General features: G+C 32.8%; 1 protein-coding gene across 1 annotated transcript; it reads left to right on the top strand.

Annotated features, from left to right (window-relative positions):
* Positions 1-9,920: 9,920 nt before the first annotated feature.
* On the top strand, positions 9,921-12,495 carry LOC131649652 (uncharacterized). The gene is made up of 7 exons (XM_058919404.1): positions 9,921-10,606; positions 10,773-11,132; positions 11,345-11,428; positions 11,513-11,674; positions 11,867-11,954; positions 12,061-12,185; positions 12,456-12,495. Exons 1-7 carry the CDS (start codon positions 10,572-10,574, stop codon positions 12,493-12,495), a joined length of 894 nt encoding a protein of 297 aa, XP_058775387.1. The 5' UTR covers positions 9,921-10,571.
* Positions 12,496-14,560: the final 2,065 nt, after the last annotated feature.

Genomic DNA, 14,560 nt, shown 5'->3' with positions numbered 1-14,560 from the left:
AGAGAAAAGTTTTCATTTGCAAAATTATTTAATTAAATAAAAAGTAAACTAAATAATTGTATTCTTTATATTTTATTTTTAAATTAATTATTTTATTAATTTTGAAGTAATAATGAAGACTATAATCACTCAATAGAAAAACTCAATAGTCACATTGGAAAACTTAATAAACACCATTTATCATTCATATTCATTTACCAATTTAAATGTTGTACGTTTTCAATGTGATTATTGAGTTTTATAGATTCTATCTCTATCACACAATTAATTTTTCTTTCCTATTCTCCTATTTCACAAATATTTTCATTTCCTATTCTCTCTCAAATCACGTATCAATTAATTTTCATTTCATATTCTCTCTCTCTCTCTCTCAAAATAAAATAAAAAGAAACAAAGAAAAATGAGGGCGGATCGAAACAACGCCAAACTCCGACGCGATTCACGTTGGAAACCGCTTGCAGAACAACAACAATGACACGACTCATGCCGGGAACCACCACACCGACGGAATTGAACCACCGCAAACCCGCGTCCTCCGACATCCACGAACAACCTCACGCTGTAACTCCCTCAGTGTCGTTACTGTACCTCCGTGCGGAACCAACTAAGCCGCCTTCCGTCTCCGCCTTAGCACCTGTTGATTTGATGTTCTAAAAATATTGATGTTGGTTTTAAATGGGTTGCCATTGCAGCATGTGTGGAGCTACTATAAGATTGTAAACACCGTCGCGGGTTAATTAAGAAGCACATCAGTTTTCTTATCTGCAAAAGCATTTCCCTAACATTGAAGTTGGTTTGTACAAAATTAATTATGATGTGGTTATGTTTAAAACTTGGATTTATTTGTGTGATTTTATTGAAAAATTGTTATTTAATCTGGTTAGTTATAATTTTAAAATGTTAAAACAGAAGGGAAGAAGGAATGAGTATGAAAGGCATAAACTTGACGCTCCAAACCTGCTCCATAAAATGGTGAGTTAAATATTTAAAGTTTGTTGTTTTTTGTGCTCATTTTGTTGAGAAGATATTTCTACCTTCACTCTTGTCTTTTACCTGGCCTTTCCACATTAACTAGATCTAAATTAGGCGAGAAATAACCGTGTGATTATTTTATTAGAATGATGTAGATAGATAGTAGAAACCATACACATATAGAACAAGGCTTCTAATTTTCACATCATGCAATTCAGGATTTTACAACAACTGTTGTCACTCTTTTTTTTTTGCAGCTTCTTCATAGAAAGACATAGGAAGCAACAATTGCTACTAAGATGCTAAAGGAATTGTTTGAAGCTCGCAAATCTTCTCCACGTGAACTCTCTGGTAGAATTTGAATTGGTAGCATTTCCTTTTACTACATACTTGAGTATACTAACTATTGTCTATCTCTTTCAGATTATTCAAATGGATATCTACAACCTGGGTTGGTAATGAACTATACTTAGCTTGTGCTTTATACAAGTTTAATCCATAGGATATGGATGACATGATCGTTAAGTGTGACAAGTGTGTCCCAGAGGATATGAAAATATACCAAAGAATGATGAATTAAATCTTCATGGAAAAGATAGGAAAAAAATTATACGTATACATGGATGACATGATCATTAAGTTCGACAATGCAAACTTGCGCGACAAATATTATAAGGCTTAATACATAGAAGTATACCTTCAGGGTTATAACCGAAAAATTCATAGGATTCTATCTGACAGATAAAGTCATAGAGGCAAATTCAGATAAGTGTGAGCGGTAGTTTTGTGGAGACCATCCGCAGAGGAAGTTTTGTTCCTTTATCTAATTGTCTCCTCTAAAGCAGCCATTGTCATCTTCATCTGAGAGGTAGATTCCACTCAAAGGTCAATGTATTTTTTATCCAAAGCATTAGCATGACCTAAAACAAGCTATGAGAAGATATAGAAAGTAGCATTGGCATTTGTGACTGCATCCAAGAAGGAGTGACATTACTTCTTAGAACATGCTATAATCATCCGTAAAGATATATGTCTTTAAAATAAGGCCTCCATAGGTCAAACCTAACATGACGAACGAAAAATGATATGTCAAAATATTTGAGTTTGGCAAATCTTTTGAGCCTAGGAAAGCATTAAGATCCCAGCTGTTCGAAGATTTCATAGCAGAAATGACTTCATGCGTACCTGAACCAGCTCATGCATGGTTCGTGTTCACATACGGGTCTTTGAACAATAAAGGAAGTAGGGCCAACCTTATATTGGAGAATAAAGTTGGGTTAATAATTAAAGTTTCCCTATGTTTTGAATTCCCCATTACCAATAATCAAGTTGAATATGAATCTTTCATTATCGGGCTTATTGTGGCAGCCGAGATGGGAGCATAAAATATGAAGTTTCAACACATACTCACATCTAATGGTATTGAACATAAATGGGGGGCTCGGGATAAATACTCATTATTTCAACAATATGGCAGCCTAACTAGAGAAAATTTAGTGAAGTTTGAATCTCATGAGATCCTGCATATTCTAAGAGAGAATATATCAGAGCATATGTCCTTTATAAAATCGCAAGTACCGGAGCTTCTGGCATCAATCACTCCTTCATCCATAAGACCCTAAAAAATATGATCATCGAAACTCATGAGGTAATGACGGTGGTTGTAACAGACACCTTGTGACCCTCATGGTTCACGCTCATCATGATATACATTGAGCATGATACACTTTCTATTGATCATGATGAAGAAGATTTTGTGAAAATAATGGTCAGTTTATATTCCTTAATTGTAGGAGTATTATACACAAGAGTCTTGCCACCCCTTATACTAAAATGCCTCGAAGGAGAAAAATCCGTGTACACCCTTGTTGAGGTGCACAAAGGGATTTCTTGGCAACACATTGGGGACTAGGCCCTAGCCTAAAAGATCATCAGAGTCGAATACTATTGACCATTTATGGTCCAACATGTCAAGGATTATGTGAAGAATTGTGAATGATTCCAAAATCACAAAGATGTTCATAATGTTTCCCCATCCAAAATGCTTGTGTTGGCATCACCATGGCCTTTCTCACAATGGGGCATGGAAGTTCTTGGTCCCTTACCTTTGGCTCCGGGTCAATTGAAATTTCTAATTGTAATAGTTGATTATTTAATAAACTGGGTTGAAGCATATACCTTATCAATCATCATTCCATGTTATTTGGGCCTATAGAACCACACCTCAATCCACAATAGATGAGATGCCCTTACGAATCACTTATGGGACTGAAGCCGTCATTCCAACCAAGATAGGGGAAGGGGAACCGACCTTTGGCCGGACACGGTCCCTAGAGAGGTCAAAGCGAAGAGAACATCTAGCTCATCCACGCCACTGATACGACGAAATGAAATCTTGAAGGACTTTATGATGAAATAAAATCATAAAAGACTATATCATAAAATCAAATTGTGAAAAACTATATGATAAATTAAAATCATAGAAGACCGCACAAAGAAATAAAAGTGTAAGAGACTATGCAGCGGAATAAAGACATGCAAATCCAGATAATGAAAAAAGATATGCAAAGAATGAGGATGGAAGCACATCAAAGCCATCTAGTGAAAGTAATTAGATTAATGACAAAGTTAAATCATGAGATATCCAAGAAACATTGTTACAATCACTGAAACTGGCTGCAAATTACAACTATTAATCAACAAGAGCAACAAGGTTCATCCTTGTCACCTATCAATTTCCCCTCCATGAATTCCTTCTCCAGGTCCAGCCACCCCGAGGAATCCTTAATTAAGAATAGAACACCTCCATCAAATTTAAGGCATTCTAAAAATCAGCCTGCGTAACATGGATGTTTCATTGATAGAGTCTTCAAGCTCCTTTTTCACATCTTCTAGCCAGTCCTAATAAGTTGTCACCTCCTAGGACTATTTTTAAAGGGAAACCTCAAATTACTTAACTTTAGAAGAATAAGAAGAAGAAGAAGAAGAAGAAGAAAAAGAAGAAGTCAGGGCTTCCCAGGCTTCTCCCAATTATTTACCCTTTCTGCCAATAGCCCCTTTATTGGTGGAAGATATAGGGATCGAATGGTCTAGAAGGGGGTTAAATATACTGTTCCCCTAAAACCATTTTTAAAAATGTTTCCTTTTATAAAATCAGAGTTTTACAAAAAGATCCTCATATTACAAGCTCGGAGGGCAATTGTTGATATCATGGGAGTATCTGTTCTGCAACCACCTTTACTTGGTCCTATCGGTCCCTTGAACATTGATTTGTCTGAGAACATAGAAACTCCAAAATTTTCTGAAGGCTTCCATATAGCTCTATCGAAGTAACCTGGAGAAAAAATTCTTCTTTTTTTGATGGATTTACAAACTCTAGCAACACCACACAATCTGAATCTTGGCATGCAACTATAGAACTTCATAAACATCAATAAAGGATAAACCTCTTTTACAATAGATCTCACACTCTCTAAATAATTGAGAAGAAACTTATGTTAATCTTGCTAGAGGTTGAGGATGAGTTCAGATACAAAATATAGATGTGAAAAAGGTGTTCTTAAAAAGTGGGTTTCCAATTTTTTTTAAAAGCTTTCAAAGTTATGGTTATCATCACAATCACAATTTTATATTATGGTGAGGGGGAGGCGAAAATGATTTTTATAGCTGCTTGATATTATGTATTACAATGAGTGAAAAAATGATGTTTGATTCGAGTCATAATAACATTTATAATTTGAGTCAAGTGGAAAACTAATTTGAATCAATATCTAAAACATGTGAAATCCATTTGTATGATTCAAGTCATGATTTGACCCATTATGCGAGTCATGAACACTATGAGTTGAGTCATAAAAAAATTACTTCAAATCAAACAAGACAGTGGCAAAATCCAGGTCATGATTTGACCCATGATTCGAGTCAAGAAGTATGTTATTCGAGTCACAAAGTTTTGTGATTTGAGTCATCAACATTGTGATTCGAGTCACAGAGTTTCCTGATTCAATTTATGAAAAGTGTGAGTCAAATCATGAGATGATAAAAAAATTCTTAAAATCCTCTATTTCATGTAATTCAACTTATAAGTAGAGTGATTCACATCACACACCTAAAATCTCAATTTTTTGCAATTTAAAGATGGTTTGAGATTCTACTAATGACATGACTTGAACCAATCTCAAATATGGTTCTTAATTCAAAAACTCGACTAAGTGACTTAAAGCATATTTCTCACACTAAAAAGAAACACTTTGATATATGCATGCAAAAATAGTATTTAATGAAAAATAACATTTAAAAAGCATTGTACTCAACTCTACGATATTTGCAAAAGACTAACTTATAGGAGACTCAATTACAAAAGCGATAAATGATAATAAATGAGAAAAAAACAAAATCAAATCCCTAAAGGGCATAGAAACTTCATTATCCCCCTTTTTTATGCTTGAAAAACTTTCATTGTAATTGAGTCAACATGATCATTAATTAAAGTGTGATCAAGGATTTCCTTCGTGCTCCCCCTGAAACATTGCACCGTATCAAATTTGCATAAAATGCATAAATCAAATATAGAATTATAGAACCTTGTTGTGCAGGTTATATAATATTCTTTTGATGATGACAACTAAATATGAACAAACCTATGATAATGACAAAAAGACTTCAAGGACAACCAAAGAGAGGTTAAAGATGAAACTAGGTCATTAGGGTTTGATGGAATTGACTAGCTAATGATGGAAACCAAATGAAATACATCTCAAGGTCAATGTCTACAAAGATAAAGCATTTGACAAGTCTTGAAGTATATGAAAATATGAAAGCTCTGCCTCGGTACGTCTGAGTGAATACAATGTAAAAGCATAAGGGCATTCATGTGAAAGTGCATGGCTAAATCACATACACACATAAACAAGTTTTCAAAATTATTTTCTCAAGAAAACATTTTCAAAAAAGCCTTGAATTTGTGTCAGATGAGTTAAGAGATGTCAGAAAAGCTTTGGGCAAATTTTTTCTTAGCCAATCGATTGTCACCTTAACTCAATTGATTGGGTCAGTTCAAAAATGTGCCCTAAGCGATTAGGACAACATATTAATGAGGTGTAATAGCTAAATATATCTTCTTACCATTTTGAATTTATTAAACGATTAACTTAGGCTTACCAATCGATTGGATCATGATGCCAATCAATTGTCACATCATTACTGGCCTTAAATTTTTTTCTTTTTTATGTCATCCTCTAGCCTATAAATTCTTCCAGCTTTTGAGATAAATGTCAAACACCTTATCAGCTAATGGAACAAGAACAACCTTTGCCCCTTTATCCTTGGGTAGAAGTATGTGTCACGTTGAAGAATAATCTAAAGGTCGGTACTTCTTCAGTACTCACACATATATTTGGTTACCCTTACAAAGGCCCAAACTACTAGGTTCAGCTAGGGCGGAGCGATCCTCAAATGATTTAATACTTCTTCCTCAAAACTATTAAAAGGATGTTAAAACTTCAATCTGGAGAACATACATTCATAGAGAGGAAATGAACACCTCTCAAAATAGCTACACACCATCTTGCTGGCTTGGATGGGAGAAACATACTAATCAGCAGATGGTTCTACATATGAATAAGCATCCTTTAAGATTTGAGAATTGCTGAAGGTCATATCTACCATACTATGAACAAAAAGATAATGTTTTTCATGTACTTGAGAAAGACCTTGGAAGTTGAAATGTTCTTTAACTTCATAACCACTAGGTTCTCAGCCATTCAAAGATTGAAAATATTTAATAAAATTATGAACCCTCGGTTCATCGTGATACACGTCGACAAACTCATGATTCATCGTGGGTAACACGTGAGAGAAGAGACCAACACCATCCTCTCTAACAATGGGATGACCTAACCTTATCCATATGACTCTTTTTGCATAAGTAATTGTATTTCCACCAAATAAGGGACTCAATAGTTCACTAACATCTACGGTGGACCCCTCATTAGCTTCAAAATTATCATGAAAACAACAAGGTTTAGAAGGGGTGGAAAACTACTAAAGGAAATACATTCAAACATTATTGGGTCTACTACCACAGTGTGGGATAAAGCATCGCTTAATTTATCGCCACTAGATATTTTTATAACATATGGATCTATTCACTTGTAGGTATTTTCAAGGTGATCCATGGAGGTTGAGTTCTTTTTAATTAATTGGTTGTTCAGTTTTGATGATGACAACACCTGATATCAAACGATATTTATTAAAATTCTTATTTATTAAAGATAGATCAAGCGATCGAATAAGCTCAAAATTTTTTATTAAACTATCCTCTCAAACCAAGATATCCTCTTGAATCAAGCTATCCTCTAGAACTAAGCTATATTTTAAAGATGTTATTGAAGATCAAGTCATATCTTTGAAGTCAACTTTATGGTCAAACGACATTCAAGTGAAGACTTTTATTTTAAGGTTCACTGAGGGTTTGTTTTATCAATTCTCTAATGATGGTTATCAACTCAAAGACATCTTAAGCCTCGTTAAACTAAAAGACTTAATATTCTTGTGTGATGCTAAATTTAGAGATAATGATGCCAAGACATGAAGCTTGAGAGTTGTGAAAGAGAGCAAATGTGAAAGATCTATTGGTCGTGTTCGTCTGAGTGACTAGTGTCGAGTAAAGGCACAAGGGTACTTCTAAAATACAATGGAAAAATCACACACACTAAAAACATTTGAAAAGCCTCTCTTTTAATTAGTAAAACAACTTGAAAATGTTTTTAAGGTCTAGCTAACTTATTAGGAGATTGTCTGATCCATTAGAGGGCTTTTTACAACTGAATAATCTATTAGCCCTAATCATATAATCGATTATCTTTACATTTTTTAGTTTAAAATTGATTAGAATAGTCTCTTAATGATTTTACTAGCTAAATATCAAAAACTTTCATTTTTGGCTTGAACAATCAATTATTTAAGGTAAATAATCGTTTGGCCTAATCGACTATGGAATTCATTTTGCTCGTGGATGGTTTCCAAATTTAAACCCCAATAAACAGAAAGTTTCTCTATCATTCGATTTCGAACAAAAAATAGGTTTTGACCCCCCCCCCCCACACACACACACTCTCTCTCTCACTCTCTATCTTTCTATCTCATTTTATATAAATCTATCGGCTTCTCACGTATATTTTTCCTTAATTCTTCGAGAGTTCTCTTGTGTCTAAGTGAGGGTCATTGTCTTTAAGGGTAATTTACCAAGAGTCCATTATCAAGAATGCATTATCTCTTGAGTAAAATATCATTATATAAGAAATTGTTTAGTTACGAGTTAAAGTAGTAAATGCTCTTGTTTGGTTTAGGAGATTGCCTTGAGAAGTATTTGTTTGGTTCATGAGCATCACTAAGAAGAAAAGCTCGCTTTTGGTTCATGAAGATCAAATCTTACAATCTCCATAACAGTTCTTGAGCTCAGTCCAATGTAAAATCTCAATTGGTTTGAGATTGGCTGTGTAAAATCTCATTTCAGTTCAAAGGTCAGTTTATGTTAAGCATCAGTTAGATTCGGAAGATAACCAACATAAAACTCCATCTTGATTTGGAGGATAACCAACGTAAAAATATATCTTGATTCGGAGGATAGATAGGGTAAAACTCCATCTTGGTTCAAGATCATCTCGTGGAAAATCTATGTCCGGTTTAGAGGATAGCCACTCTAAACTCAGTCTAAAATATGTTCATTATTTGGTTCAAAGTTATCTTTTAAACTTTATAACCTTGTAAAAGGAAGTTCATAGGCATATCCTATTGAAAGATCTCAAGATCACTGGATACTCTCAAGAAGAAATTTTTTAGGACATAAGTAGGTCAAGTTAGGTCGAACTTGTATAAATCTCGAGTGTATTTCTCTCTCCCTTATCGCTTTTACTATTCAATTATTTTTCTGCAGCTTGTTTACTTGTTTGTTTTACAAAATATTTTCAAACTCTGATTTTCCAAATGTTTTTGTTTTCAATCCTCCACAATTTACCCCCTCTTGTATATGGAGACACATGTCCAACAAGTAGCATCAGATTATAACTCTTGTTTAAAGACTAATCGTCTCACGAAAAACCTCAGATATGTTTTAACCTTAAACATTTGAGTGCTAACTTTATATGTGCGACTCTTCTCTACCGTATCAAAAGGTTCGTTCCCCGCACCATAACTTCATTCACTACTTCATTATTCAATTTTGATTCCTCAATGTAATAAATTTATAAATTAAAATTAAAATTCTTTGAATATTTAATGTCAATACTCAATACATCCCTTGGATGTATGGTAGATAAGTCACTTTCCATAGATGAGGCACTTGTTTTTGAAGAAGAAGCATATATGCGTAGGTTGTGTTGTAGGACATAGATATTATATGACTATATTTGAAATGTTAGTTCAATGAAAGAGCTTAATTTTGTTAACTTAAAATATTCAATATTATTTAAAACTAATATAAAATATTCATTAATATCATTTTAGTTAATTAAAATTTTCTTCTTCTCAATTTCTTAAACAAAACTAAATCATTTTAAATAAGATAAAATGGTCAATAAATCCAACATTATTGGGACTGGTGAAAATTTGAACTGAGAAATCATTGCATTGCATGTGGCTTTGACATTCACTAAATATTTAAGGGGTACCCTGCCATAGGGGTAATCCATCACATGCCATAAAGAAACTTACAAATAAGTCACGGATCAAATGTTATTTTTTTTGTCTTATACAATTTGTAGTGGTAGCTTATAGTACTATTTCATCTACATTAATTTATTATATGTTTTGAAATTCACGAACCTTAGAATAGAATGAAACCAAATGGATAAGACAGTAGTGTACATAACTGGTTGAGATCTTGCGTTAATCAAGGATTATTATTCATCGTAATGACTAAAATATTGATAATTTCACTTATATAACTAGTGGGAAACCCGTGCGTCCGCACGGGTTCTGGTGTCGTTTTGTGTATCGTTTTCTTAAAGAATAGAAAATAGAAATAATATTAGAATGGAATAAATAAAATGTGTAGGTTAATAACTTTGTTTATACATATATACAGTAAACGGAATAAAATCGGTAAAATGGGTTATTAGTAAATAAAACTATGAAAATAACATAGGTTGATATAAAAAACGTGTAGGAAAAAAAAAATAATAGGATGAGTTTTTAAATTATTTATATTATTTATGTAGTTAAAATTAGTAGGTCCAATAAGTCAAAACTTGGAAAGAAAAAAATGAGATACAAATAGGGCAAAAAAAAAACCAATAAATATAGTTTATAATAAATATACTTGACATCACAAAGTACTAATCAGTTTGTAATGTATATGATTTAATAGTTGCAACAGAATTTGTTTTTTTTAAAAAGGACAAAAAAGAACAAAATCTAATGGGCCCAAGATAAGGACATTAGGCTAAATATAGTACTAAAGAGCCCAAGACAAACACATGCAACAGAAGGTAATATATAGGTTGTTCGCATATGTTCAGTTAGTATTTTCCTCAAACGTTAGGGTTTCTGGACGGTGACGAAGGCTGTGTCGACGGAGCAACGAACGATCTCGCGGTGCAATGACAGATTCCGGGCCATATGACATCCCCCAACGGTTAGTTGCATGTAGTTATATTTGAGTATGATTTCAGTTTTCATCTTAATCGTTTATTTATACAGAATTTGCTAAAACGTGAACACCTTTCAAGTGTTTACTTTCGTATGAGTTAATTGTTCATGTTTATCATTTTTTAGGTTTTAATTGTTTGTTGAAATTTCAGAACGATACAGCAACTCGCAAGGGAGAACAACTGGGAAAGAGTGAAGAGGGAGATTGAGATTCGGTGGGTGGTGCAACTGATAACTCAAGCAGGTAAATGGAGGAGAGGTTGGGAGAGAGGCAACCGCAGGAAGTGGGTTGGATGCCTCTGGAAACGTGAGAGCCACTTTCGGCGTGTAATGGGAATTCTTGACAAACGACTTTCTTCCATAAAATGGAAGGCAGGATGGCAATCCGCCCATTCTGGAACTGCTGTAGGCATTGCTGCAGGTGAGGGTGTTATTTGTTCTGGCGATAGGAAAAGGAAGTCCATTAGAAAGGCTGAATCTGATGTGATAGTATTATCCTCTGACTCCGAAAGGTAAAAGCTTTACACCATCTGGTTAACTGAGTTACTTTGAATTTAGTTGATAGTTATTATGGGTATGTGAGAAGCCATATGAATTAATTTAACTGCTGGACATATCAAAGGAAGAAGATGACCTTAAGTAGGTAATACATAAGGATAAAAGCGGTGTGATAATTGTATTAATGTGTTGATACAAGTTTCTTTTGATTTTCTTCTGGATGTAGGGAAGAACAGGTTGGTAAAGAAATGGAAAAGTCTAAGAAGAGGCAAATGACCAAGAAAGGACATAGCACAACAGTTGAAGAAAGGTAAAAGTTAGAAAAGTATTATAATAATCTGCGTAATGTGGAATAATTAGGAAGACGGTTTTAATGTGTTTGTTGTTGTTGTAGGGAAGGGATGGATGGCACAGGGTGCACAAAGCTGGACAACAGCAGCAAGAAGCAATATGGACCCAGTGGCAGTGTGAAAGATAGGAGATCTGTTAGGAAAGGGAAAGAAGTAATGGTAGAGGATGAAGAGGACGACGTTTCTATTTCATCTCATGTGGAAAGGTATATATAAAAATTTCTGTTAATATTTAGAAGGTAATCCAAATCAAAAGTGAGACCCTAAATGTTAAAATTGATTTTTATAATTTATACAAGGCATTAAAACATAGATTTTGACAACCTGCTATGTTATAGTAATAGAATTTAGTTGATTATTATTATATAAATGTTTGATAATGCTACAATTACATTCAGCCAAGAGTATGAGGCAGTTGTAATGGAAAAGGAACAAAGCTGGATCCAGGAGGTCACCAAGCCAGCAACAATGGGGACTCAGGTTCTTGTAAGTTCCTAAGTTAAAGTCTACATGTGTCTGACATGATTTATAAAGTTATTCTAAGATTTTCATTTAGGAAAATTTAATTCGAGCAATGCATTTAAAATTGTAGCAAATTCCTGCTGAGGTAATCACTGCTTGTAACTTGGTCGGCAAGAACAGCATCATGTTGTATGACACAGAGATACAGAAGGGCTATAAATGTGTCCTGAAGAAGAGAGATGGGAAAAATGAGATGTTTGTAGTGGTAGCTTATAGTACTATTTCATCTACATTAATTTATTATATGTTTTGAAATTCACGAACCTTAGAATAGAATGAAACCAAATGGATAAGACAATACATAACTGGTTGAGATCTTGCGTTAATCAAGGATTATTATTCATCGTAATGACTAAAATATTGATAATTTCACTTATATAATAAGTTAGTCAACTTATGGGTTTTGCTAGCTTCCAGGTTCAATCTTTAACATTCTATGTCTCATCCTTTCGTTCTGTTTTGTAGGTATTATATTCCTTCTCTTCTAAATTTCAACCGTACATAAGTTACCAAAAAGAGTGAGATAGTATTATACTCATACTTAAATTCATTTACTAATTATGCTAATTTTTTTTTTAATTTACTGAATAAGTAATATATTCAATTTATATTGAATTCAAATATATCGATTACTCAATTAATTTAACAAGATTTTTTAATAGAAACAAGAGAATATTAGAATGCACATAATATGATATAAAGATTTGGTTGTAACAATATTTTTTAATTTTAACACTAAAATGGAACAAAAATGAAATAGAGTTAATTTTTTATTTAATTTTATAAAATAGTTTTTAATTAAACCTAAAAACTAAAATAGATTTGAAATTTTCTATTTTATTTTAAAGTTTATGCAACATCGTTATTGGTCAACAACGACCATAACTCCAATTACGATCATCCACGATCAATCGATACTTCAACCATCATCGACCACCTATCACTACTAGAAATACACGTATTACCTGCGGAATTTCCTGCGACTTTATTTAATAAACTAAAATTTCCTGCGGATTAAGAATTGGCAGAAAATTCCGCAGGAATACCTGCGGATTTTTCTGCGGTTTATATATTTCAAACGGAAAACGAAACTATAATGCAAAATCCGCAGGTAATTTCGCAGGAAACTTTCCTGCGAATTTTGCTGCGGATATCTGTTCTATTAAAACAAAACTTTTATACAAAATCCGCAGGTAATTCCGCAGGAAAGTTTCCTGCGGATTTTGCTGCAAATTTAACTATTTTCTTAAAATAATAGTAATTTTTGTCTAATTTTTTTTTATAAATTAATTATTATGTAATGGTTAATTATTTAATATTATTATATTAATTAATGTTTTAATGTGAATTGTGTTATTTTTAAATTTTTATTTTAATTTTTTAATGAAATAAAAGGTATAAAAAATTTGAAAAATAAAATTTATAAAAGGTATTAAAATTTTTTAGAATGGGTATCGAAGATTTTTTTATAATAACCAATTTTTTTTAAAATTACATAAGTAATTCATATTTCAAAAATATTACCTCAATAACCACGTTTGGCCATTCTATATTGCGCTTCCTATTTTTTTTTTAAATTTCAATAATCCGGGGATTTACTGTTTCTTACGAATTTACCTGCAAAATTTACTTGCAGATCGGACATTAAAATATTTTACCACAGATAACTGTTTTTTTTAAAAGTAGGTGGCGTCATATGGAATGACGACTACGTGAAAAACACTCCCAAACATGATTGACGATTTCTCAATGCATCTCATAGATCTTTTAGACAACACACAAAATTTTATTTATGCCTCAAACTTCCGTAGATGTATCTCCAGAAACACCCTTTTAAAAAAAAAAATCTCCGTGGGTATCAATTAAAAAAATTAAATATATTTTGGTTAAAAATTCTAATATCTATATATATATATATATATATATATATATATATATATATATATATATATATATATATATATATATATATATATATATATATATATATATATATATATATATAATTGTTTATACTTTATTTAAAAAGTATGTACCATTTTTTTTGGTTATTAATATTATTATTAATATTAATATTATTAATAAGTTACATTTGTTTTTTTTTTAAAAAACAAAGGTTATATATATATAAATTATAATATATTTTCTACATATTGTTTATGGGTTTAGTCTCGTATACTGTATCACCATCTTAACTTCTGAAAATGTCTTCTTCCCTCCATAAGCACTTATGAGAAGTGCTTTTTCATTTAAAAAACACTTATTTTTAAAAGTCATTCTCTCTACTCGCCTGATCATCATGAAACAATGCTACCAAATAATCAATCAATTGATTCACTCCCAATGAATGATAAGGAATTACCGGCAAAAAATATGGATGACAGGGTGACGGGATTCCGGCTGGGGGACGTTTCCGACGGCACGCTCAGTTTGTGGAGCCGTGGAAGTCGAGATTGAGAGGTGCGGCGGAGCTATGAGGTAATCGTGGAGGTCGCGATGGAGTTTCAAGGTTGTTCTCGCGTTTTCGTTGACAAATCCGGTGAAACACGTATTCCGCGTTTTTGATTTTC

The sequence above is a fragment of the Vicia villosa genome, linkage group LG2 (genome assembly GCF_029867415.1).
Source record: "Vicia villosa cultivar HV-30 ecotype Madison, WI linkage group LG2, Vvil1.0, whole genome shotgun sequence".
Taxonomy (NCBI): Eukaryota; Viridiplantae; Streptophyta; class Magnoliopsida; order Fabales; family Fabaceae; genus Vicia; species Vicia villosa.
Note: the sequence above shows the minus strand (reverse complement) of the source record. Positions and strands in the feature narration are given on the sequence as shown.